Source organism: Branchiostoma belcheri, unplaced genomic scaffold (assembly GCF_001625305.1).
Source record: "Branchiostoma belcheri isolate BF01 breed outbred unplaced genomic scaffold, Haploidv18h27 scaffold73, whole genome shotgun sequence".
Lineage (NCBI taxonomy): Eukaryota > Metazoa > Chordata > Leptocardii > Amphioxiformes > Branchiostomatidae > Branchiostoma > Branchiostoma belcheri.
In genome coordinates this window covers 1208897-1236053 of record NW_017804387.1, presented here as the reverse complement: position 1 = coordinate 1236053, position 27157 = coordinate 1208897, and the positions used below count along the sequence as shown (strand labels likewise).

At 41.8% G+C, this 27157-nt stretch overlaps 2 protein-coding genes across 2 annotated transcripts in view; one reads left to right on the top strand and one right to left on the bottom strand.

Annotated features, from left to right (window-relative positions):
• Nucleotides 1–15852, top strand: part of LOC109485194 (putative L-lysine 2,3-aminomutase aq_1632) — a 20597-nt gene extending 4745 nt beyond the window's left edge. Inside the window, exons 3-8 of the mRNA XM_019788643.1 lie at nt 12647–12889; nt 13198–13252; nt 13535–13744; nt 14065–14322; nt 15171–15338; nt 15625–15852. Coding sequence (XP_019644202.1) covers nt 12647–12889; nt 13198–13252; nt 13535–13744; nt 14065–14322; nt 15171–15338; nt 15625–15837 — 1147 coding nt within the window. The 3' untranslated portion in view covers nt 15838–15852. The remainder of the gene's footprint in view (nt 1–12646; nt 12890–13197; nt 13253–13534; nt 13745–14064; nt 14323–15170; nt 15339–15624) is intronic.
• An 8249-nt stretch (nt 15853–24101) lies between these two features.
• LOC109485134 lies at nt 24102–26149 on the bottom strand. The gene is made up of 5 exons (XM_019788568.1): nt 26134–26149; nt 25680–25860; nt 25217–25244; nt 24811–24914; nt 24102–24282 (listed from the first exon to the last, which is right to left on the bottom strand). The coding sequence occupies exons 1-5, from the start codon at nt 26147–26149 to the stop codon at nt 24102–24104; spliced, it is 510 nt and encodes a 169-aa protein (XP_019644127.1).
• Nucleotides 26150–27157: the final 1008 nt, after the last annotated feature.

Sequence of the window (27157 nt, the reverse complement as noted above, 5' to 3'; positions counted from 1 at the left end):
TATATATATATATATATATATATATATATATATATAAATGGTTTATTTGCAAATTGACATAAAACTAAAACAACATTGCAGCCTAATAATACGTACGTAAGTATTGTACAAAAAGCTGAATTACGTAGTTTTAGGGAACACACAAAATATCATTAATATTTACAAACTTAACCAAACCAAATAACCAGAATATATACAATTGGTAGTTGGGTGATTACAGGTAGACTAAGCACTGTTTAAAGGAGTACTAACCTCCAGAAGGAAGTGCTATTTTCCGATACATCATGCTGCAATGAATACATAACTAGCCGACTTTTTACATAATTTCGCTTGTACGAGTTGCGCGGCGCATGTTTGTAAAGTGATATTTATACGATTTTCCCCCATGCTGAACCACAATTGATACATCCGGGAACTCTGGCTTACGCAATACTCATACACTTCAGGTCAACATAAATATTTTTTGGCGAAAATGGTAGGAGACAAGCACACTAACAAGCTGATTATTATGAAATTACTTGCTTTACTTTGCTTGACCTGTGGCTTGGATATTATAATGTCAGGATGTCGAATACAGTGAGCGCCAGTTTCACGCTGCGTGTTTTGATTTTCTCAACTTATTTGCATGTAAGTATTACTTGAACAGATAATTAGATTACGCCACTTATGGAAAGGATAACTAGATTACGCCGTTTTTTTTCATCGTCAATATTTGCGGCATAAATGAGGGGCGATAAGGACACCAAGAAGGGCAATTGTTGGTAAGATACCAAAGAACACAAAACGGTACGAATTTTTCTTATCGCCCCCGAAATGAGGTCTGTAACGTAACTTTTTGTTTAAAACATAGACACCAATGGGGTAGCGTGGTGTATTCTGGGATAGTTTTGAGGGTATTTGGAGAATTTGTCCTGGATTCGATGCGTTTTAAGACTTGCGCGTAAAATGGGCATTTAATTGTATACTGTAAAATAATATGCCTGTCGAAATATAGCACCTCCTTCTGGAGGTTAGTACTCCTTTAAGAGTTTTGCCAGGTAGGGAATAGCACTGTTCCTGTACCTTTCAGATCTTATACATGGTAGGCTAAGCCGGAACCCCCCTTTTAAGTCCCTATTATGTACTTTATTGCGGGTGGGGGGGGGAGCCAGGGTCTAAACGTTGGTGAATTCAACAGAGATTTTGCAAACTTAAGACACAATGATTCCCTTCTGACTTTTAGAGTGCAGAGGTCAAAAGTAGAGAGTGCATCCGTATAGGAAGTGTACTTATTTTCAAGAATGATTCTGAGGGCACGTTTCTGGATGCGTTCAAGTTTGTGGGATTGTAGAGTGGTTAGACCTGCGTGCCACACAGGGACAGCATATGCTATGACTGGTCGGACGTGTAATAAATAAATTTCACAAAGATCTTCAGTGCAGACACCAAAGCGTTTTTTTTAGTTTCTTAAGCCAGAAGAGGCGTGAGCTTGCTTAATTTACACTTATCTTCATTCAATGACATACGGGAATCATCATCATAGGGTCTAGGGATAAAGTAGGGAAAACAAAGAAAGTGGCTAACTTGAGAATTCACGTGGAACGGGCAATCAATAGACTTAAGGACTTGAAAATCCTGGGGGGTACATTTCCCATAACATTGATATCAGCAGCAGATGATATTGTCAAGGTCTGTGCTGCATTAGTTAACCTGCAGCCAGACCTGATCAAGTAAACCTGGCAGTGTCATTCATACTAATCATAGTCTACATCTCTGAGCTTACATATTCATCATCAATTTTTTTAGTCATCTTTTTTTTTAGTAATCAGTATATGCAATGTAAGTCATCATTACATTGCATATACTGTATCATACACGGTGGTAAAATCTGGGCTGCAAAGTTCCCACATGTCATAGAACCCGAACTGTGTTCGATCGTGTTCGATCTGGGCAATTCGAATCGAACCCGCGTTCTATTTCGGGGTCACCTGCGGTCATTTACAATAAAGCGGCAAAACAAGTCTTTCTGCCCACGTGCCTTGCAACAGATAAAAAACAACACTTTTCTATATATACAAACAGTTTCCCGGATAATACATGTCCGCTATCATTTTTTTGTGGATCTGTAACATGTAGCGAAGCTACTGTCGTATCCTTGGGTGACCTTGAATACAGTAATGATTCTTTACACCAGTATGAATAGCACAATGCATACTTTTGGTCGACATAACATGTCTGCAAAACTCGTTTTAACCTGCAAGCATGGCGAGTCAAGCATACCCCATTCACGGCTCAAAATGACCGTAACGGTTGTCCCGAAAATCGTGTTTTAGGGATTTTTAAAAAATGGCCTCAATTTTGAATTATGGGTAATTTAGTGCAAAAAATGTAAAAAAATATCATTTTTTCACCAATATGTCGACAAAAACTAGACTTCAAATCAGAAACTAAAAAATCCCTAAAACACGATTTTTTATCTTATTCCTAGTCGTCGAAAAATATAAAAATCGGGGATCTGGGGTGATATACGTAGCCAGGTTAAAACGATGTTTGCCTAAAAACATGGCATGACTTGTGGTCGGAAACCCGAAAAAAATCGTCTTTCGGAGCGAAATTTGGAAAAACCAATGATTTAACATAATCAGCTAATATGCCAAAAAACAGTTACTCAAGCAACTGGATATGATTTTGAAAACGTCAGACGTTTCAGCTAGTATCCACTAGCTTTCGTCAGTGACTGAGAGACCAGAGGGGAAAGCAGGTTTATATACACAACCTGTTGATTGATATGCAAATAAAGTGAAGACAAATTTTTGGAAGTCGAAAAAGGAACAAAAGTCAGACAAGTCAAGACAAGATGATGCAAATTAGTCTGAAAGCTCCTGTTATACAGAACAGGAGCTTAAGTGTTGTAAGTCCTCGGGGCTGGGAGTGCCAAATCCCAAGTGCCGGAAAGATCGACCCGTAGCCCCCCTTCCCTGTTGAGGGTGGGGTTGTACATTCTTTCATATATTGCCTCTTTAACACCCCGTTCCCACCAGCGTGTTTCGCGGTCTAAGACATCCGTGGACTCGAGTTTGAAAGAGTGACCCTGGTTGTGTTGTAGGTGGTGGAAAATAGCTGAGGAGTAGCCGTTGGCACTAGGTCGGCAATGTTCTTTGTACCTTACTTTAAGCGGTCGACTTGTCTCTCCGATGTAGGTGTTGTTACAATTGGGCTCCTCACATTTGAGTCTGTAAATAACATTCGCCTTGGTACCCTTGTGAGGTCGGTCCTTAGGGTGTACCAGTCTTTGTCTGAGGGTTGAGTGAGGTTTGAAGTTAGTGGCTATGTTGAAGTTTTGGAAGATCCGTCGGAGTTTCTCAGATACTCCTTGGACATACGGAATGGTGATGTTGGCCTTGTTTTTGTTGGTCAATGGTTTGCACTTCTGGGTTTTCTTCGATTGATCTGAAGGTTTGAGCGCTTTGTTGAAAGTCCAGTTTTGGTAGCCACATTTAGCCAGGGCACCTCGGAGGTGTCTATGTTCGTCCGTTTTGGCACACTTAAGCTCCTGTTCTGTATAACAGGAGCTTTCAGACTAATTTGCATCATCTTGTCTTGACTTGTCTGACTTTTGTTCCTTTTTCGACTTCCAAAAATTTGTCTTCACTTTATTTGCATATCAATCAACAGGTTGTGTATATAAACCTGCTTTCCCCTCTGGTCTCTCAGTCACTGACGAAAGCTAGTGGATACTAGCTGAAACGTCTGACGTTTTCAAAATCATATCCAGTTGCTTGAGTAACTGTTTTTTGGCATATCATTGTTACCTGGATGTCTAACCTTCATCGACGTATAATCAGCTAATATTAAAAGGATGTTAAGGCAATAATTTCATTTTAATTTGACGAAACTTACCATTAAATCCTTTTTGTTTAGTTTCAAGTGTTTTACTGGTAGGCCAAAATAGCGTCTTGTAACCCGATACCTTTTAGTACGCGCCTAGCAATGGGAAAGAATACCGTAGTGACAGACCGCCGTGATACATGAAGTGAGTGCTTGTTGTAAGGATTGCCTTTCTACATAGAAGGAAAATGATACAATTTTTTTTTGAAATGAAATCTTTCACTTGTTTGTCAATGTTTTTCACTGCGGGGAAATACTTCATAAATAAATGCCAAGGACATAATAATGTATGAGTTTACCCTATAATCTATATACATGTGTATAACTATCCAACACTATATCTACTGCATTTTTGTACTAGAATGCATGAAACTTGAATTTTTGAACAATGAAATTTTTGAATGAATTTTTGAACAATGAAATTGTGAAACAAGATTTTTTGGAACATTGAGTTAACTCCTTGGTTGGAATAAAAATGACCATATGACTTATAGAACTTCACTCTGGGGTTTTGTAGTTATTGTTCTTCTGTATCTTCCTGTGTACAAGTTCAGGGGCAACAAACTCTTTGAAGAACTGTTCAGCTGCAACAAGTGTCCCTGCCCACAAATCCTCCCTGAAGTGGATACGTTCGAGAGGGTGACCAGCCTTAGAGAACACGCGAATTTGGAAAAAAATTGTCCGCATGGAAATTTTTAGTGATTAGATCCAACAACAAGATTTCAGTGGGCCCACAAACCACGTGGCCGCTCGCTCACGTGACTCCTGAACTCTGAATCCAGAACTCTCTCGGTTTTGTTTTTGAGGAGACTGGTCGTGTTTTCGGCTCCTTCCTTTTAAAAAGTATTTGGGATATAGAAAATACAACTCACCCAGCAAAGCAGCTACAATATGAACTGAGGATCCTGCTGGATTTCTTCTCTGTCGACTCGCGACCCAGCAAGCGTGGGGGATGTTCCTGATGGACTGGGACGGAGTGCATGTTGTCATCACGAAGCAAGCGTCGTTGTCAGGGCCAAATTATGGAGTGGTAGTGGACTTCATTTATCCACTTGCTCTCGAAGTACAAGTAAGAGTACGAGTAAGCTGTCCCCTCTTTGTAGTCGCTGAGGAGACGATCGTGCAGTGTTGCTGTCTTCCGATCCGTCCTCGAGCTGCTGTCTTGGTTCGCTGACGCACGGGGCCTCGCACAGCAGCCACCAGTTTGGCAATGTCGACGTCCGTGAAGCCGACCAGTCGTCCTTTTCCTTCAGCCACCCTTCGGTCAAGTCCAGTAGGGGATCAGGTAGTTTTGTGCCATTAACCTTCAACAGTTTGGCGTACTGCGTAGATCGTGCCCTGTCCTCGGCACGGGTATACCGAGCTGCACGGCGCTGTATATGCCAAAGCTTGCAGCTCGGCTTTTCTCCCCGTTGTTTTGAGTCCTCTCTCTCGCAAAAAGGCCTTCAATGCCGGCACTTTCCAATGACCGATTTCTTCCAAGGAAGGACCATCAGCCTCGTCCTCCATTTCGGCACGAAATCGCAACGAAAATCTTCACTTACGACCAGCAAACACACACACAGGACACAGGCATTGCCGGTACACACACACGAAGCACACAGAAAAAACACGTCTGTACTAATTACTTTCAACTCTAAAACTCCGTTTATTCTTAAGAATTAGATCTATCCTAACGTAGCCGTTCGCAAGCTAACGCCAGAACGGCTTACACCTTTCCCAAGGTGTACACACCTTTCCTACATACTAAGTAACATGGGGATTTAAATGTTCGCGGGGCGCGGGGCGGCGTGTTTATCTCCAAAAATGGCGGACATTACCCGTCATTAATTTCGCGCCGGTAATTGCGAAAAGGCTTATTTTCTGATGACCACGTGTCAAGTTGGTTAATTGCTGTCTGCATAGAAGATTGTTCACTAAAAAGTCTACTTTCCTTTAACGTTAGATCATCAACATACTTCCATCTGTTCAGAAAAAGTTGCATCGCGTCATTTACATAATATTATACTAAAAAGAGGACAGGCCCTAATTTTGTACCCTGTGGAACTCCTGATGCAATTTTCTCCCAACCCGATGTTACACCTCGGTACCAAACCCACTGTGTGTGGTCAATAAGAAAGCTACAAATCCATGGTAAGATAGAAGTGCGTACGCCACAAGTTAACAGTTTATGGATTAAAAGAGTATGATCAATTCTATCGAACGCCTTGCTAAAATCGTTTTTTTTTTTCAAATCCGTCATTTGATATACTAGATTTTTCAGTCATGAAGACATCTTCAACGAGGCCTAACGAAGTACACAAGTAAAATCAGATACAAGTTCAATGTAACTTTTGTTCCGAGTCACTGGAGATAGTTTGTCTAAAACTTCCTGTTGCGGATGTATGTACATGTACACTGTAGCATGAGCTTAGCCTTCTTCCCTTATGTCGGTGCTCGCCAAGCCTCAGAGGGGTTGAATACCACCCACCTGTTGGCATCCTGTAGAAATGAAGTAATGACATGTAAAGTTTGGCTGTACTTGTGTCAAAAAAGTTGGACATTATGCACCAACGCTGCCAAGGATTACAATGCTCAGAAAGCTCAGGCCGTAACAAACGACGATTGTACATTATGTATATTATGATTCGCAATGGGTTAAATACTCTATGGGATGTGTGTGCAATCACACGTGGATGTGGCTTAAAGTAGCGTACGCCATATTGGTGGGTTTAAAGGGTACAACAAACTCGTAGTCCACGAAGGGATGGCCAAATTGACCTAAAAAGACATTTGCTGAGTCATTAATATGAGAAATGTGGCGTGTACCTAAACATGTCCGCTTGTTGTCTTGCGCATGTTTAGGGAGTATCAGACCTTTATAATAGTACGACAAACTCCACTACCTGAGTCGCCATCTTGGTTCTACACACCCACCAAAATGGCGACGGCGGTTATCTATATTCATAGGATATGACCTACTAGTATTCAAACACCCTATTCGGTTGTCAACATTGAGGGTGGAAATTGGTAGAATATCCTTCACCAGGCCTTCCTATACGAAGGTTTAATGATCATAGAATTCGGCAAAAAGGGGTAATAATTCACAAGGAGAGTCTTTGGTGGCTAAACTCCCCAGGCAAGTTATTCTCTCTCACCTTGAATTCTCACCTTGAAGATCAGCCAGTAGGTACCATCTAGGGTAATGAGGCTGGCCTGGCTTTGGCGGCAGTGGCAGTCAGTAGCTGAAGTTGTACTGGAACTGGTCCGGATGATCTTTCCACTCGATCGCCAGTCTTGCTTTAAACTGATTCACAGTACTACTGGATACAGTACTCTCTGACAGTCTGTTCCAGGCTGGAATCGCTCGTGTGTAGAAGAAGTTTGACCTCTGTCCTTTTGCCAGTTGGACCTGGTACTTGTATTGGTGACCCCTGGTGTTAGTGGCACTGCTGGGTGTGAGTGTCGTTCTGTTGCACAGCTTGCACTGGTTTGTACGCACCATGTCTAGCCCATGTGTGATTTTAAACAGCTGTATCACATCTGTTCGCTGCCTTCTATAGTACAACGTTGGTAGTCCCAGAACTGCTAGCCTTTCCGAATATGAGAGGTGGGCTATACTTGACACTAGCTTTGTTGCTCTTCGCTGTACCCTTTCTAACAGGTCTCTGTCCCTCTTGGTTCTGGGGGACCATACAGCTGTAGCGTATTCGAGGTGTGGGCGGACTAGGCTCTTGTATAGCAACATAAAAGAGTCCTCGTCCAGGTACTTGAAAGTGTATTTGATAGTCCCCAGTACTCTATTGACCTTGTTGGCTTGGATTTGTACATGGCTACTGAAGCTCAGTTTGCTGTCAATTAGTACACCCAAGTCCTGTTCTTCCTCGATGCACTCTATCCTATGCAGTGTGCCATCTGCTTTTGACATGGTGTATGCATGACGAGGGTTGTTTTTACCAAGATGTAGTACCTTGCATTTATCTGGGTGGAATCTCATCTGCATCCTCTCTGACCATTCTTGGAGGTTGCCTAGGTCGGCTTGCAGACACTCACTGTGGGAATTATCTTCACATTCTTGCGCCGCTGCATATACTTTAGTATCATCAGCAAAAAGTGATACAAAGTTTTTTTAGCTCTGCGGGGATGTCGCTGACAAAGATCATAAATAATAGCGGGCCTAGAATCGACCCTTGCGGAACTCCGCTTGCTACATGCTTAGGGCTGGATGCTTTGCCATTCACCACGACTTGTTGCGTGCGGCATGTGAGAAATGTTCTTATCCACTGCAAAAGTTTCCCCACAATCCCATGTGACTCAAGTTTCCTTAGCAATCTCTCGTGTGGCACTGTGTCGAACGCCTTCGCGTAATCAAGGAATATGACGTCGACAGGTACTTGGTGACTCAAAGTTTCCGTCCATACATCTAGTGCCTCCAGCAGGTTTGTCACCGTTGACTTGCCTTGGGTAAAGCCGTGCTGTTGTGCACAGTTGAGGTCATTTTTCCTGATGTGTTTTATTATTGCGTCAGAAATGAGTCTTTCCAGCATCTTGCAAGGTACCGAAGTGAGTGACACTGGTCTGTAGTTAGCTGGGTCCGATTTATCTCCCTTCTTGTAAATCGGGGTGATGCTGGCTTCTTTCCATTGGTCAGGAAGTTCAGCATTGTTAATGCTTAGTTGAAATATTGAGGTCAGTGGTCTAACAATCACATGTGCAAGTTCTCTCTGTATCCTAGGATGCATCCCGTCGTTCCCTGGGGATTTATCTGCCCTTAGTGACTTGAGTTGTTTGTACACCAGGTCCTCAGTCACTTCTACGGTTTCCAGAGTTGGGCCTTGGTGGCACTGGAATACTGGGATATTATCCCGGTTCTCATGTGTAAATGTTTTGTAATACTGATCGTTCAGCTTTTTGTTTATCTGTTGTCGCAATATTCCCATGTGTATCCCTAAGTTGTCCTACTTGTGATTTGGTTGTTCTTCTGCTATTCACGTAGCTCCAGAATGCTTTGTTGTTGGTTTTGGCCTCTCTAGCAAGCATTTTCTCAAAGTTTCTACGTGGATACTTAGTTGTGTGAGTGGCCGCGTTTCGCGCTTTCTTGTACGCTTCCCAATCACGTGTGCTCTTGGTGTTGAGATATTTTGTCCATGCATGGTGCTTTTTTTGGTCTTCCGATAGGAGTTTTTATTCATCCATTTCGGTTTTAGTCTCGTTTTTCTACAGTCAATTGTTTTTCTTGGGACATGTTTCTTTACTGCTTTAGTAATGTTAGACTGAAGCTCGTTAAAGGCCTCCTGTGTCGACTTGCCGAATAACAGCTGGTCCCAGTCTAAGTCTAGGTCTTCTCTCATCTTCTCATAGTTGGCTTTGTCATATTTCAACAATGTTTTTTCCTGATTGGTGCTGTTTACTTGCCCCCAGGGGCGTCACATGTGTAATCTGCTGTACCATCTCTTCCTCATTTGTAAGTATAAAGTCATCAAGAGTGGGCGTTTGGTTGCTCCTGTACCTAGTAGGTTGCGTCACATGTTGATACAAAAACACATCTCTGATACACTCGATAAACTTTGACGCTGGGTTGTCAGTATGTTCAGCATGTGTGTTCCGGATGTGAGGCAATGGGTCCCATCTAATACTTGGGTGGTTGAAATCTCCGGTTATAAGCATATGTGATGTATTCATACCATGCAGTTGCCCACTTTAGGGTTTCATGTAGTTCTGAGTCCCGTGTAATTGCCAAGGATGGTGACCCAGATCTATAGATAGTGCCGACTAGGATCGACGTGTTGCCTCTACCTTGTATAGCTGCCCATGTACAGTCTTGGTATCCCGTTGTGGGGGTTACTTGCTTGGCTTCGAGGTTAGACTTAATGTAGATGCATGTTCCTCTTGTGTCTGGTGCACTCAGATCACTTGTAAACAAGTCATAGTTCTGGATTTGCATAATCTGATTGTCTGGTAACGCTCCCTGTTTTGGTTTTATTTCCGTCAAGCAAATAATGCCGTAGTCCTTTTCATTCAGTAGTGCACAGAGTTCGTCGTACTTGCTCATTATGGAGTTACATCTCTTGCTACTTTAGTTCTACTACTTCTCCTCTTCTGATCATCCACTTTTTTTGTGGAAACCGTTCTCGCTGGATCTTCAGGTGCTCTCTTAGGTTTTTTGATTCCTCGAGCTGTTTTTTGGTCAAGTCTGGTCGTATGTATACTTGATTATATGTCGCATGTGAAATTTCTCTTAGATCCTTTGCCAGTGCCAATACTTGTTTTTTCTCCCCCAGGTTAGCCAGTGTTACCTTAAGCAGTCTTGGATTCCCGTTGTTAGGTCTGCCTAATCTCTGGGCGTTGGTGATGTTTACTTTCAGTTTGAACTCATCTTTAACTAGTTCAGCAAAGCTGTCAGTGTCGCATTGTTTGGATTCGGTTTCTGGAAGATTATGCACAATGAGGTTTAACTTTCGAGATTCTTGGTCCTCTCTTTCATCTAGTTTGCGGTCGACTTTGTCTGACACTGATTTTGTTACTTTCTCGGTAGTTTTGACAACAATCCTTTCCACAATCTGGTCCTCTGTTAACTTCCCTAGCTCTGTTGAAGTATCGAGTGTGGACTGCTGAGTATTTTCTAGTTGTTGAATTCGAGCTTCGAGTACACTGTCTGTGTCCTTGAGGTTGTTCACTTCCTCTCTAGTTCTAGTTAATTCCTTGCTAACTTCATGTAGTCTTTCATTCACTTTTTGTAGTTCACCCGACAATGCAACTACTCTGAAGTACAGTTTTTTAGCTCCACGTTTGCAATATTGGCAGAACCAATGACACTCGTCGGGTTCCTCGGAGATGACACTATATAAGCTGTCCGAGACCTTGGCGCATTTTGCATGGAACCATTCTAAACAGATTTCACATTCAACTGGTTTGTCCGTGTCCCTTACAATTTTCTCACATTCTCCACATTGTATGTTTCATTAGATGCACGTGTTTATGGTGGTTCTATCTGCTTGTTTTTTTTACTGGTTGTGCCATTTCTTTTTCCAAATTGCTCATGTGAAGATGTACTTACAGTTACATTGTTGCTTCTGGTTCGGTTTCCGACTTTTCCGCCTTCCGCCATTTTGTTTTTGTCGAGATAGTTTTTTTTTTCCTCTCTGCTGTAGTCCTGCCTCATCTTGTTCTGTTTTTTTTGACGTTCGGAAACTTCCTTCTCCCTCGTAGAGGTTGTGTACTCGTGTGCGAACTTGTTTACGGAGAGTGGCGCCCGTTAACGTTGCACGTGGTTTCCTTCTTGTCTCGAGTAAATTCCTCTTTCCGGCTCGAAAATGTCCTCATGTGTTGAATTCTGCCCTTTCCTGGCTGCTACATGACGTTCGGAATCTCCCTATTCCAACGTTGGACCTTGTTCCTGCCAATTTCAGCGCCGGAACCAGGTCGAACTTGTGAGTCGCTCCTGGTTGGGGAGGGGGGCTCTCGTTGCGCGCGTATCTCTCTCTGTTCGTTTTTATGTTATTTCACAATCCCGTCAACATCCGCGAAATCCGAGCTTCACTATCCTCTAAAATCGTCTTCGTCCAGTGTTGGAATGTTGTTCTAAAGAAATAACATGTAATTAGACCTGAAAACTAAGAATTTGGAGCAAATTTTGAGAAATCTTAGAGAGCTACTGGTTCAATGGTCTGCTACTAGCCGCCATCTTGGTATAATCCCATTTATAATCCACAATCTCTATTGGGCTAAATTTTACTGATTTTTAAACCCACGTTGTTAGTCTGGTAGAGACTAGGAAATTTGTTCGTAATGGAAACGTGGTGACAATCAGCCCCTCTAGGCGTCATTACTAGCTTTTAGGGCATGTAAGGTTTTGTTCTGTGTCTCCTCGCTCTTGCCTTGTGCAGCGCGAAGTGTGTGATGTTTCGGTGTGGGTTACCTCCTGGTATGTTTGCAGTATTGGGAGCCGACACCTTACAGCCGGGGAACGCTGTTCGGTGGATCCCTGATGCCAGCTGAAAGCTGTCTTCAAGCAGTAAGATGTTTCCATTCTGTCCATACATCTTTGCAATGTATAAGTGTAACGGTTCTTGTACACAATGTTGTAGGAAGGGACTAGATTCGGTGTTCACCGTCATCATTCACTTTAGGGGTTGGGGGAGGACTCTCTCGATGAGCATACTCTTCGAGGAGTTGTTTGGAGGGAAAATTTGACTGATAATGCTCTCGTCAAGTCAGGAAATACATGGCAGTCGATTTCGATCTTTCGGAGATTAGTCATAAGCATCCTCTATAGTTCTGGAAGGAGATGAAATACTTCCGATGTAAGTCGAGGTAAAAAAAAATCAACGCAATTCACCAACCAAGCACAACATGACAAGAACCAGCATATGAGCGCCAAAGTCGGCAATAGAGAACTTATCATGATACTGTACTGCTAATGAATTGTACAGTACAGTGTATTTTAGCCTGGGAAATCAGTATAATTGTTGCCGATAGATGTAGTTACTGACTTACATGTAAAGAGAAATGTAGAATGAAGCAAAGAGAAATAGTATAAAGCTTTTCTCTGCTCGAGCTCGTGAAACTCTGTTAATACTACATAGGAAAAGGAATGGGATGGTGAAAGTCGCTTGTCTTCAACATTTTCTTGCATGCGTTATGGTGGGTTATTAAAAGTTTAACTAGTCTAGAACTTAGCTCAACCAGGGAAAACCAGGAAAAATGGAGATGACGGTTAACACCAAATCAGTCTGTTCCGCAAGAAACGTTGAGAGAAGACCTCCGCTCAACAAGGTTTGTTGGGTTGTTCCTGTTCTAGGTTGCTGCAGAACAAAGCTCCACGCACGGTACTGCAGCGGGAGGCCGAGCGGATCCGGAAGGAGATGAACCCGCACCCCGCCCAGCAGAAGACGCTGAACGTTCCCCGGGTGGACGGGGTCCCTCTCCCGGGCCTGCAGCACAAGTACCGGGAAACCGTCCTGTTCTTCCCGGCAGAGGGACAGTTCTGTCACGCCTACTGCACGTACTGCTTCCGATGGGCACAGTTCACGTCTGTCGGCAGGTAATACCGGGAGAACCTCCAAAACCTGTTCAGTTTCAATCAGAGCAGCAAGATAGAAAGTTACCGTCTTCCGTCTCTATATATATTGTGACATAAGGTTGAGACTATACTACGGACAACACAGAATACATGTACCAAACTGACCAACATTAAACAGGCCACGACTCTTCATTTCTTATATAGATACTAGTATTTGTGTTCTTGTGTGGTTTAAATCGTTACAAATTTTGTCTAGTGGAAAATAAGAACTATACATTGTTGATGTAAATGGTTGTAAATAGTTCGTGTATGTTTTTGTACATTTCTAGTCCCCAACAGTTCCAGTCTGATGACTCAAAACTGCTTAAAATCTACTTGCGGCGGGTAAGACATTTTATCATCAATATTACCAATATAAATCAATATTATAAAAGTCATTTACAAATTTAGACGATGGTATTGGATCCAGGGCTAAAAAATAGATGGCAATAGATTGTTGTATTGCAAGTACGGTCTGAATGTCTGAAATTTGTATTATATCTGACAGCAAGCTTAGTATGCACATTCTAAGACACATTCTAAGTTATAGCAGTCGTATTGCTGATATTGCGTTAATCGTTTTATACTGTGTTTAAATGTGCGCTATTTCTTACATATAAACCTCAGAACCGGCACGTGAGCGACCTGCTGCTGACGGGAGGGGACCCGATGGTGATGTCTGCGACGCGGCTAGGCGGGTACATCCTCCCCCTGCTGAAGGACCCGTGTCTGGACCACCTCTCCACCGTCCGCATCGGCACCAAGTCCCTGGCCTACTGGCCCTACCGCTACGTTACCGACACAGACTCGGACGATCTGCTGCGCATATTCGAGAAGGTGAGGCAAAAGACCAATTTTCGTAAAAAAAAAAGACACTAGTGCAAAAAAGAAAGCCTGGTAAAAAGCTTCAAAACACGACAAAAACCCAAACCTCTGTTTAGAGAGTATTACCAGCCCGATATATAACATATACTCTGAATACATGTACAAAGTGCCAAGAACTATGAAATATTCTACGTAGTGCAAAGAATTATGAAATGTTCTGTAAAAAAAGTCTCAAACACGTGCAGTGCCAGGAATTATAAAATATTCCGTAGAAAAAAGGGGCCCTTCACCAGGATCAAGTGACCCATCACTTCTGATCCTGTTGTTCCCAGGTGGTGAAGTCAGGTCGACAGTTAGCCATCATGGCCCACTTCACCCACCCGCGGGAGCTGTCCACGCCGACCGTGCAGGAGGCCATCCGGCGGCTGCGGATGACGGGCGCGGCGATCCGGGCACAGGCACCGCTCGTCAACCACGTCAACGCCGACCCCGCCACGTGGGCCCGCCTGGTCCGCACCGAGACCCGGCTCGGCGTCATCCCGTACTACATGTTCGTGGAGAGAGATACGGGCGCGAGGCACTACTTCGAGGTAGCGATACTATTTTATTTACCCCAGCACAGTTTACTTTCCTAAAAGGTGTTTTTGTGTACTCTGACCCATCCCAAAGAAAGATTCCAGCAAGGACATTATTGATTCCAGTGCAAAAAAGAAACCCTGATAAAAAAGCTAAATAACTCGTCAAAAATAACCCAAAACCCACACTTCTGTTTGGAGAGTAGTTTTTGTGTTCTATTGGCATTGAACACCCAATCAGTTAAAGCTGTTGACTGTTGAGAAGTAAATGGCCCAAGTGCGATACGACATTTCTAGCTAATAGATAGACAAGAATAATACTATGGCATCTCATACTCTCCAGTCCCAGAGTCTTAGAATAGTCTAGTAATCAATGAAAGCATGCACGCTTGGCCCTCACGTGTTCTCAGATAAGGACGGAAGCCACTGCAAAGGTCCCTAGCCCTGGGATGTCCTTAATATAGTCGACCCAGTATGGAATGCCTTAAATGGATGACCTAGCTCCGTTATCTAATCTTGACACCTGTCACTATCTTAGATTAGTCTCCACCAGACTAACACGGATTTAAAACAGTAAAATTGAGCCTTAATCCTTGAAATAGGAAAACTAGTAGGCCAGGGGAGTTTGGCCGCCGTAGAGTTCACTTGCCTGTGCGCGAGGGGCAAATGAAACCCTAACAGTGAACCAACTCCCCTGGCTAGTCAGACCCTGTCTTTGGATGATTCCTGGAGAATTCTACTATGATCCCAACCCCCTTAGGCCTGGTGAGGGCTAATCATAGACACAGAAGGAACCTCATTATGCCACAGCCAATCAATATGTATGATAAAGCTTAGTGTGTTCCGATGTGTTCTATGACCAGGTCCCCCTGGCGAGAGCAGTGGAGATCTACAACCAGGCGTTCTCCTCGGTATCGGGACTGGGCCGTACCCTGCGTGGACCCTCCATGTCAGCCACACCGGGGAAAGTTCACGTGCTCGGCGTGTCCAAAATTGCCGGCGAGAAGGTCTTCGTGCTGAAGATGTTACAAGTAGGTTTATAACTATATAAGGTTGAGGGTAAAATCTCAATGTGAGCTATTTCACTATCACTCCAAAACATTGACCCGGAAAAGACGAAAACATATCTCGAGTGACCAAAAATAACGTTTCAGCAAACACAGCCTCAACAGTACTAGTATTTTTTAGACGATTGTTTCTAATGGATTGTAACTTTGATTTGTACGCGTCATTTCACACATTTGGCACATTGATATCTAGTGGAATACTGACCGTCCATTGTCAGACATAATGATATTCCTGTGTTCCGTTTTTCAGGCCAGAAACCCGGAGTGGACGCACCAGATCTTCCACGCTCAGTACGACGAGAAGGCGACCTGGTTAGACCAGCTCAAACCGGCCTTTGGCCAGGACAAGTTCTTCTTCGAGGAAGAGTTGAAGAACCTCGAGAGAGAGGAGAACTCCTCGGGAAACTTGTACCCTTACTCTCCTGAGATGGAGTACAGATACGAGGACATATTCCCTTGTTAGCCCCTTCTAACCCAGCTACTTGCAGAGCAGTAGTAGAGACATTAGGTTCTGCCAGTAGCTGGTTTGGAGTTCGCAAGTGTGATCCAGCTGATGTGTGTTATGGACCATTGTGATACACAGTAACAGAAGGTGGTGGGACCTTTTCGAGACAAGGTGTTATGTGCAAGTCACCTCCGTAAACGTGCAAGTGCAGAATAATCAATGTATTCAGAGTCATCAGACTAACGTTAAACGCACACAATCTGAATGCTTCGGTTGTGACGTAGCAAGCGTAAGTGTAGTAACCGTGACATTTACTGTTCATTCCTGTAACAGCATTGTACTGTTCTAATTTGGTGAAGTATGTTACTATCAGAAATGTTTAGGGAAAACTTCAATGTACCAAAGGGCATATCCCAGAGGTTTTTTTTATGTCACTTCAGTGTCTTAAAAACAAGACAGACACATGACAGGAAAAGGGCACAGAAGTTACGCTAGAAAAAATGGTGCCTTATCCAATCATAAGGCATCTGCCCTTTGCAGATGTGTACAAAATGTATATGCGAATATTTCGTGTGCCAGAAGTGTTATCATCTATACTATATCAGCACTTAGTATATTGTTTGTTATAACGTTACCTTGTTACTCTACCTTCTTTGTTATAACGTTAACTTGTTACTCTTTTGAGTATCTTAGACGGGAACGGAAAGGAGATAGTATTACTCAGCTCATTAAAGAAAGGTGCATAACTATACTTGATATGCAATTTTAGTAGCAATTAAAAAAATTGTTGAAATATCTACATGTCTGGTATGTAATCATGATGATGTTAAACATGTTATGTTTATATAATTCACGAAAGAGACCAGGTAATCTAGACTATGAAGGCGAGTTTCTCAGATATATGCTTTTGGTGAAGAAGTTGTCTACATACATTTGACCGGGTGTTAATATTTCTATGTTCGTAAAGCCATGCATGCTTTTGCAGAAAATCTGGTGGCGGGAGAAAAATTAGCAAAGTCACTTTTGTCATAAACGTCCAAGCAGCTTCCTCAGAATGTCCAATGTTACAGCAAACACTTGTTTCCACTCATAAAGTACCTGAGTGTTTAAACACCAACAAAATTTTCAGGAAAGTAGAACAATATTTCTCCAAGATGTGATGTTTCACGCGCAATATTGAACATGAAAATGTCTTGATGAGAAACGTTGTGATATGTATACTTCTAGAACGTGCGAGTACAAGGGATTATTAAGAGAGATACATGTATATTTCCTTTGTATGTGCAAATCTTGCTTTCAGGATTCAATGGCAGCTCAAGCAAAAAAAAAATCATAACAAGAGTTCCGAGATCTCATACCTCCATGAAATATGGGCCTGCTTTGTTAATTATGTCCTCATTAATTATGCAAATACCTCTACATTAACATAATATATGCATAGCGATGCAAACCTTTAAGTAACTTACACATGTTACAGGTATAAAATTCCCATCATTCACCAATAAGGATTCACAGAATTTTCACATTAATTATGCAAATTAGGTCATCATTTGCATAATTGGTATCTGTTGATGTTCCGCCTGCCACAGATTAAATAGATTACATGTATAGCAGTACCATTATATGAAACACTGTAATTATAGAATTCCCTCATTAATTATGCAAACGAAGTCCTTAATTTGCATAATTTGCATTTAATCATGTACAACTGTCTCTCAGGTACCTACACACCAAAAATGATGAAAATACGTTGTTCCAATCTGGACTTATTGGCTTTGAAAGTTTTTACCAGAAACTAACCTTCAGTTCCAGAATAAGCTGCTAGGGGGACCAAACTTACGCCACTTATTCCTGACAGGACAAGCTATCTGTCACCAAAAAATCAAGACCATAGCATGTTCAGGACAAAAGATACAAAAACCGGAAGTTCTGCTGCAGTACCAAGGTCATCCACCAGGAGGCCCATACTTGACCTTGACCTTTGTCTTTCCAAGACTTACCATCATACCAAATATCACAATCCATAAAGGCGTTCTGAAGTTATGCTGACTACAAAGTTGCGGAAACACACACACACAGACACAAACACACACACAGACATACACGCCAAAAACAATACCTCCATTTTTCATGGAGGTAAAAAGTGCTTCTATTCAAGTACCCACAATGTGTGTCTGTATCCTTTGTATTGACTGGTTTGTAGTTGGGGTTTCTAAGAATTATGTTGCATATGGTGGAAATAAAGTTAGTGTTTTTTGACATAGTTAAAAAAGAGAAACTAAAATTTGTAAATGCTTGATTTGTCAAGCAAATTGCCCCCACATTACTTAAATGCCTCAGGTATTATGATACAGATATTATGAATTTGAGTCAAAATTTTATTCTGTTTCACCTTCTGAATCCAAAATCAACTTTCTTCATTGCTGTACAGAATAAAGAATACACCTGTCTCTTTATTACAAATGTACTGTGCATGTATCATATACAACTTACAAGCCTTACAAAATATGAAGAGAAAGTATCCTCAGGCAATGAACCTGGTCTATAGTGCATCTGTCCTATGGTTGGAAACACACTGAAGGTACATCTACAAAACAAATCTATAGTTTCAAGTCAATATTATGTTCTCAAAAATCAGTTCAAACTAGAAAGGCCAATATTTGCTTTGGAGCAAATACAGCGATGGGTTCACCACATTTTACCACATGGCAGGGAAAGAATGAGAAACACAAGGGAAAACAATGATTTACATTGATATAACTATAATATGAAGTAAAATACAACTAAAACAACAGTTGGATAGCTATTCCCTACTTTATTGGTTAGGATTTTTAATTGTATAATGCAAACTGTTGATTTTCAAAATAAAAAAAAAAAACGTCCATGCCCGGCATTCCAATGCTGGAGCAGGAAAGCTTGAAATACCTACCAAAACACTTGAATACAGACATACTGTCAGTATGGAAATGCTCTGTGCAGGTGTTAATCAAGTTAAATCCCAACAGCCAATCAGCAAGAAATGCTCTGTGCAGGTGGAAATGCTCTGTGCAGGTGTTAATCAAGTTAAATCCCAACAGCCAATCAGCAAGAAGTATAGAGGAAAGCTGCATGCCTATTGGTTGATGCCCTGCATTCCATTGTGATGACTCATGCCCAAACGTGGTAAACAAGGCAAACTAACACAGTAATACATTTGCTATAACACAGCCAAAAAACTCAAATAAAACCATTCTAAAAGCCTGTATCACAATAATTTAAAAAACGCCTAGGGGTATTTGCCCACTGTACCTCCATACCAAATTTCAGGACCTTAGGCCCTAAAATGAAGAAGCTGAATCCATTTAAAAAATGGCAGGAGAAGGAGGAGGAGAAGAAGGAGAAGAAACATCAGAAAAAGCAATATGGTTTCACCACACCACTTCGTGGTGTGGTGAACCCATAACAAGATATACAAAGTATTGGGACTATGTACACATGGAATGCTTTTGTCGCTCAGTTGCTTTACTTGCTTAATATGTCTTCCAACTGCTGTACACACGGAATGCTTACATCATCCAACTGTTCCAAGGCTCCCTCATAAATTGGTAGGAGAGAACAACAGTCAAGCAAATACATGTATTTGTGACTTTTTCTTGTTAAGCTCTGTCCCCCATAGTGAATCTGACGAATAATTGTGCATAAATTCTACTGCATACCAATGATAACTCAGTCTGTACACTCAAAGATGACCCAACATCTACAACAGGAACATTTTAAGATCTATTTATGACAGCCAAACTTTCTACATGAAATATACAGTGTAAATGGACACAATGTCTGGTCAGTACAGGTCCTTTACTTTCTGGACAGAGGTAGTCCAATTTTCTGTCCATCTTGTCTCGCTGGTCAGCTGTGCCTCCTTCTAGTCAGCAATACTGGACAGCGACAACTTGAACTTGTTGAGTGGAAGGAAATGTGAAACTTATGAGTAACTTTGATTGTAAAGTTAACATGTCCCTCACAGAAGCTTACGATCCTTTGATATTGCAACAACTCTCAATTAGGTCTCGTTGTGGGGAACTTCTCAATGTCAATCCCTGGGGGGAAACAGTTAAAGTTTAACACACTTTTTAATACATTCCATCTACCGAGAAAACAATTCTTGTAATTTCTTCTTTCATCACTGGTAACATCCAGTTCTGTTCTTAGTTACCCAGACGGATGCACAATAGATTTCTCATTTAACAAGTAAACTGGAAAATATCTCAATGATAATCCTTGATTCAGAACAGAATGATGGGTGTTGCAGTGTGACAGCTAGTTTCTCACAAACCGTACTTCAGAATGTTCTTGATGACACCTATGGAGGCATCCTCCGCCACCTGCTTGCCTCCCTTCCCAGGCTGCACCAGGGCATCGTCCACGAAGCCGACCCGTCCCGTGGGTGCGGGGGCGGGCGCAGGCGCGGGTTCGGGGGGCGGGGCGGACTCCTTCAGACAGTTGAGGTACTGGCTGCGATCGTGGACCGTCTCCATTACCTCCGCCATGTAGTCTACCAGCTGCTGGGGGGTCAGTTGCTGTGGACGATGGAGAACATATAGTGACTTACTACTAGTATCTACGAGGTGAAACTTGTTTATCTTAACCCTAAACAGTACACCTGGGGTCCGCGTGGACCCCAGCACTATATATTCTGTAATATCTTTTTTGTTTCTAAAGATTTTTTTCTGAAATTTTAGGTAATTGTTACCCACAAAGTTGTCTCTTAATACAGTGCATAAAACTCCGTTTCTACCATTTATAAAAAAAATTATATCTGATTTTCTTTTGGGGTCCGCGTGGACCCCAGCCGGCTTTCGATCATAATGGATACACTGGCGTTCTTATACATTACCTTATTTCCGTTTTTATATGTTTTTATGCACTCATCGTATGTCTACCAAGTTTTCAGAGAATGGTGTAGTAATAGAATTAAATTTTAATAACTTTGGTGTAATTATGACGTCATATGACGTCAGAGCTAATAATATAGTCCGCCATATTGGATTTTGACCAATGACGTCATCAAATTAGTATATTCTATGCATATTAAATGATTTAACTTATATTTAATTATGTAAGATGTTATTAATGTTGGAAAAGAAGTGTAATTTAATATAAAACTCAGAAAATTTTTATGTTTAAACCAAAATTACTTCTATTTTCAAAAAAATAGCCCGTTGCCATGGCAACACAAAAAAACATCAACTTACTAGTATTAAACTAATATGAACTTTTTTCCAGAGACATTTTAGGAAAGGTCTCCAAATTTGATACTTCTAGCGCAAGCCGTTTAGCCGCTATCTGAGATCAAAGTTGGGCCTCAAAAGCCCCTTCAGTCTGAAATGGGTTTAAAAATCGGGTATTTCTTCTTGTCTTCTTTTCTTCACCAAAAAATAGAAAAAGTTCAAAATGTATGATTTTTGTATGTAATGTGGACACAGACGTTCCCACATCAGTTTGCAAAACAATTGAGCTGGTAGCATGTTGATAATTTCTAAAAATTAGCAAAAAACTGTTCTGGGGTCCGCGTGGACCCCAGGTGTACAGATTAATCAGTCCGGGAAGGTGTACTGTTGAGGGTTAAATAGAATACCATGGTTTGGTAGATAACATAGCACTTGGAGAGGAGCTACAAAGGTGACTGACTGCTCTATTGATAGCCAGCATCATAGTGTAGTCCATAGAATCTGCATCTAACCTTTGATCACTGTTGATCTGTTTTAAGGGACCAACCAAGGTTTTTAAGCCTTGACTTAATAAAGATGTTTACCACACAAGCACACACACAGATGAGAAGTTACAAAGGGGACTGCTCTGTCAAGCAATCAACAATAAAAATCTTCTAATTTCAACCATCTGGTGTAAGAGAAGCTTTTCCTGTGTTAAACTGAAGGATTATTTACCTCCTTGTCAGGGTTAGGTTTCTCTCAGCGTCTATCCTCCTCTCCAGGCGGTTCAGGTGGTTGTGGAGAGTCTGGGACTGGGTGTTACTCTCCTGGACCTAAAGGGGGAAGCAAACAAGCTCTGTCACTGGCAAGAACTGCTGGGTTTATCCTATCTGTTACCAATTTAAACTTTGTAGTTATGTCCATTAAGATACATAGAAAATCATGGATTGAAAATAAAGAAGCAACACTAGAAAGCCAATACATGTAGTTGCAAATGAAGAACTCCAAAGGTGTTTCCCAATTCATATATCAGTGAAGAGAATGATGTAGTGATGTTTTTCAAAGGAGGTAAGACATGAGAGCCTGTCATACCCAAATTACCCATACATGGATGTCATTTGTTTCAACACTGACTGCAACCATGCATAATAAGGATTTGGATATTTTCAACTAAAAGAAGAATATGGGGAAGGAAATCAAACATGTGTAGACTGACCTCACTCTTGATCTTGACCTGTGTGTTGGTAAACCAGCGAGTCACCTTCTCGATGAAGATCAGGTCCATCAGGTGGTTCTTGAACCTGGGGTTACAAATATAATGCGTGGGGCAAGCAGCACAGGGGGGAGCTGCACTTTGGCAATGTATCCTACACTCACAACTTACCACAGTTGTTACTGGCACATTTAATGGACCGTTCCATAAGCCACGCCCCCCTTAGCAAGTCCTAGCAACTCGAACACCTCCGTCAAAATCAGTGCGGGAAGGGCCGTACCGACTGCCGCCGCCAGAATGTCGGATTTGCAGCCCAACTTTACGGTCGATTTTTCGGCAGCGAAAAACTCTCACAGGAGACAAAAAAATTGGTTAAGCTATATTTGTTGAACGGTACATCCGCAGAGTAGAATTATTTTAGGAGGGGACAGAGGTAGTTTCAGTGAGAGCAAAATGTTTTCGCTCAATACAGACGCGGGATCGGCCGCATAACATCACACGGTAGGTGGACAAGAGTGCCCGGTTGCTGTGTAACAGCCGATACATGTGTGAAACAGAGTACATTTATATCTGTTACAGGTTTTCAGTAGCATTGCTGCATGAATCACAGCTGCATACAAGCTTGGGAAAACGAAATGGGAAATAAAAACTCACGGGGACTCACGAGGGAGGGCGCAACTTATAAGTTATAGGGGATTTGTGGTACAAGTAGAAAAATAAGCACGCAAACACGGACATAAACAATAATTATGGCTTATGAACAAATGGAAGAATAACAGAACGTCCTTAATCAACTTGAAAGTGGATGCAATGTCACAAATTCAGTTTCACATGTAAAACGAGCAGTTTTTATCAAGCAGATATCAACTCAGTTTGCTGCTTTTAGATTTCCCGCGCTGAGTTTGACGGAGGTGTTCGAATTAGAACAGGGATTCGAAAAAGGATTCGATGCGTTGGATCTGGAACGGTCCATTAACCATACGCTCATGTTTAATATAAATTGCACAACTATAGACTGTGGATTCCAGTTTCAGCATCAAGGACAGAGCTATGATGGCTATTATAGAGATTGTCGCCTGAACATGGTGCAGCCTGCTACATGTAGCAGTGTGAGTATTTTGGCGAAAGACAAAATCACCTAATTAGCTGCCGACCTCTGACCTCGCGTGACCCAGAGGTCATCTTTGAGATCAGAGCCGACGGCAGTGACAGCACGGCTCCGTAGAACTGCCGGTAACTGTAACTCTACAACCCTTAAAAGTTTCTCCCCCCCACCCACCCGTGGATTCCAATGTTTCACACCATTAAAATTTCACCAAGCCCATCTCTAGTCTCTAGTTGTCTTCTGTGCGTGAGTGGGGAGTGCAGATAATTATCTTTTTTAAGTGGAATATAATTACATCATCACTCACTGCATTGGCTATCAATTATACATACTTATTGTTATTACTGTCACGTACATCACCTGATTTATGAAAGTAAATGCATGGCATGCCCGTAGCCACAAGGCTTAAAGGTCCACTTGTGATCTAAAGGTCCAAGATTTTTCTTTAAAGATGGACTGATTCGCATCACCAGTGGAACTGGAATCATACAAAAACTGCTCACTTTAATATCACTGAATAAAAAGTTATGTCTAATTTTTTCATTGAAGCCCTATCAAAAATGCATGAAATGGCATTTCAGAGGGTTCAACTTTCAAAATTTTACGGGGGAGCATGCCGCAGACCCCCCTAGGAACCTCGCAGGTCCCTCAGACAGTGGGAAGAACCCCCCCCCCCCCCTTCAAAATCCTGGCTATTGGCATGCATGGCCTGTTTACTGGTTAATACATGTAATAATGCATTTGGCATTACATTACTGCTGAAGACATCAGCCAGTCACCTGTGCTCAAACTTGTTGACGACCTCTGTGGCCTGGTCCAGCCTCCTGGCCTCCATACCCTCCAGGTCAGCCATCACAAACCCCTCGGCTGAGTCGATCTTGTTAGCCATCCTCTCCAGCTTCTTCCTGTACTCCTCTATCTCCTCAGGAGAGAAGTTACCTCCATCTGAGAACAGTCTGTGGGGACGGACGGCAGAAAAATGTTCGTTGCACATTATGTATTTGTTATTTCAACCTGTATTTTGTATGTTTTATGTTCTTGATCAAAAGATCTTATAAGCATATTTGTGCTTGCTACTGCTCATAAATCCTTGTGAATAGAATAAAGAAAAGGAAACAGTTTGACAAAATTTTTAAACTTTAAACTTTAATATGTTGATGAAGGTTAGACATCCAGTTAAACAATACTCATAGGAAAGTCAAACTCTACTACTGGATCAATTACGGAGATAATTTCAGGACGTTTCAAGTGACATCCACCACTCTTCTTTAGTGTCACTCATGAACCAATAGAACAATATAACCTTAATTGGCATGTAAGACAAGTTTTTGTTAATATTCACTGTCTTTTCAAATATCAAGTGACAATAGTGTGTAACACTACTGTTACTAGTGCTACAATACCGGTACATGTACTTTGAAAGTATTTGAATTGAAAATCGAGCTATGCACAAATCTGATGTTACTGTAATGAATGAGACTCACTTGAAGGACATCCTGAAGCGAGCTTTGGACTCCCTCAGTGTTGCCAGGGTGTCGTCAAGGAAACCGCGGAACTGTCGCAGGGAGACTCTGATGGTGTCCATGAACTGGGGATGTACATTCAGAGACAATTATATCACGAATGGCTCCAGATAAGGAATATTTCTTATGCACATTACAATTATATCCTTATAGTTTGTAAACTGTTAAATACCATTAGTGCCACCCTTTTTATAGGCTTTTGAATGAAAAGTTTTATATCTTCATTTGAAAGGAAATTTATAGTCCAATTGCCTTTTGGATGATGCATTAGGAAATGGTAGAGGGAGTATGATAAAACATAGCACTCTATAACATTAGTGACTTCAAAAGAATCCAAAAATAATATTCTATCACTGTAGCAGCTTACCTTTTCTAACTCAGTCTGCAGTAGCCTCCTTCGCAGTCTTGTTGGGCGTTGGCGTAATTTTTTCTCTGAGCGACGCGAGTAATATGCCGCCGCGAGGGACGATTTGCTGCCGAGGGACTTTTTGCCACGGAGAGAAGTTTTCGCGCTCCAACAAGTCTTGTTGGAGCGCGAAACCTTCTTTCCGTGGCAAAAAGTCCCTCGCCGACGCCCAACAAGACTGCGAAGGAGGCTAAGTCTGCAGAGAGTTTGTCAAGGACACAAGTCTGAAAACAGAATTTACGTGATAATTAAAAAAATCTATTATCACTTGACACCATAATTATGTATATACAATGTACAAACTAAATAAAATCAGTTGTGTATCTCAACCAACAATTTAGGGCAAGGAGGTTCCTTGGTCAATTATATACAATTTATGGTATGCGAAACATGAATGTAAGCCTGCCCTAAACTACTGTCTTACTTGGTAGACTTGGTTGCGTTGATGAAGATGTGTTCCATGTTCTCGATGTGTTCTCGGAACTGTTCAAACATCCGGTTGTGTTCTGAGTTGAGATCGGTGAAGCGAGACTTGAGCTCGTTCAGCGCGGTGGTGATGCCCTTATAGTGACGGGACACTCTCTCCTGGTGCATGGCCAGTTCAGCTGGCGGGAACAGCAAGAGTTAGTCAGGCTCTGCACTGTGGAACGTGACCTTATAACTATACATGTTAAACATCTTTGGTGCACGAAGGATTTTAAAAATCATACAATATTTTTTATGAGGACTACAAGCCATAGTCTTAGAATTTAGATATCTTGATAGCAGTCATCATATACGTTTAATTTGCTAGCCATTTGCAACTTGTATGTGCTTGGTATTCACCCAGATTTACTGAGCATTACTCTTAACAATGTGGCCAACACTGCACACTCTACATGCTGCCAGAATCATTATGGGACACAACTAATGCAGTGGCTTGTTTTTTTGCTTGTTTTTTAATTGCATACATCATTTGCTGGGATTCAGAAGACAAAGTTATCTGCTCTGACATTGTGGACGTCCATCTCTATTCTCTTGGCCCTGGGTGAGTGGAGGTGAAGCCGCAAGTCCAGCTCACGGTTCAACTCCTCACACTGGAAACAAAAGCAAAACAGTATGTCACAGCACATCATATTACATGACTTGTACATGTATAGTCATGTTTGTAGAATATCAGTCGAGTTATATCACTATGATCAATGTACAGATCAGGTTTTTGTTTTACTTTATAAGGTGGCGTTCCCAGTAACAGAGATGGGAAGTAGCTTAAAAATTATAAATCTTAACACGATTTGTCTGCAACTAGCCCCGAATCGGGGATGCATACTCATACTTTGATCAGGAATTTATGGTATATGTTAAGCCGAAGGACACTGGCTCTTGAGATGCAGAATACATAAATGCAGAATGATACAGACATACATGTTAATGCTGAATAGGCCCCCAAGAATTTATGTAATCGTCTCCACCTTAGTCCATAACTAACACTGCCTGCCTGCATACAGTGTCCAATTTTTTGCTGAGTGTGCAGACAATCATCTATATCTGTATAGCCGGTATAACCACCATTTGGCGTAACACACCAGCTTTGCAGGCACGCGGCGGGGCGGCAGCTGGCTACATTACACCAATCGACTTGTTACACCTAACTCTTGAGCATCTAACTCTAGGCACTGTTTAAAGCTATCTAATGACAATGCCCCCACTGTACTCGGTGACAGGGAAGTCTACTCTGCGATTATATGTTCTAGGAAAGAATGAATTCTTGGCCATAGAATATCTGGGACAAACCAATAAGGCTGCAGAGCTCAAAATGCATAAATAAATATCTTTTTCTGCAAAACCTGCTCTGGTTTAGATTAAATGTCCAGAGTGTCCTAAACAAATTTTACCTGCACCACTTGGTTTCTCTTTGCGGTT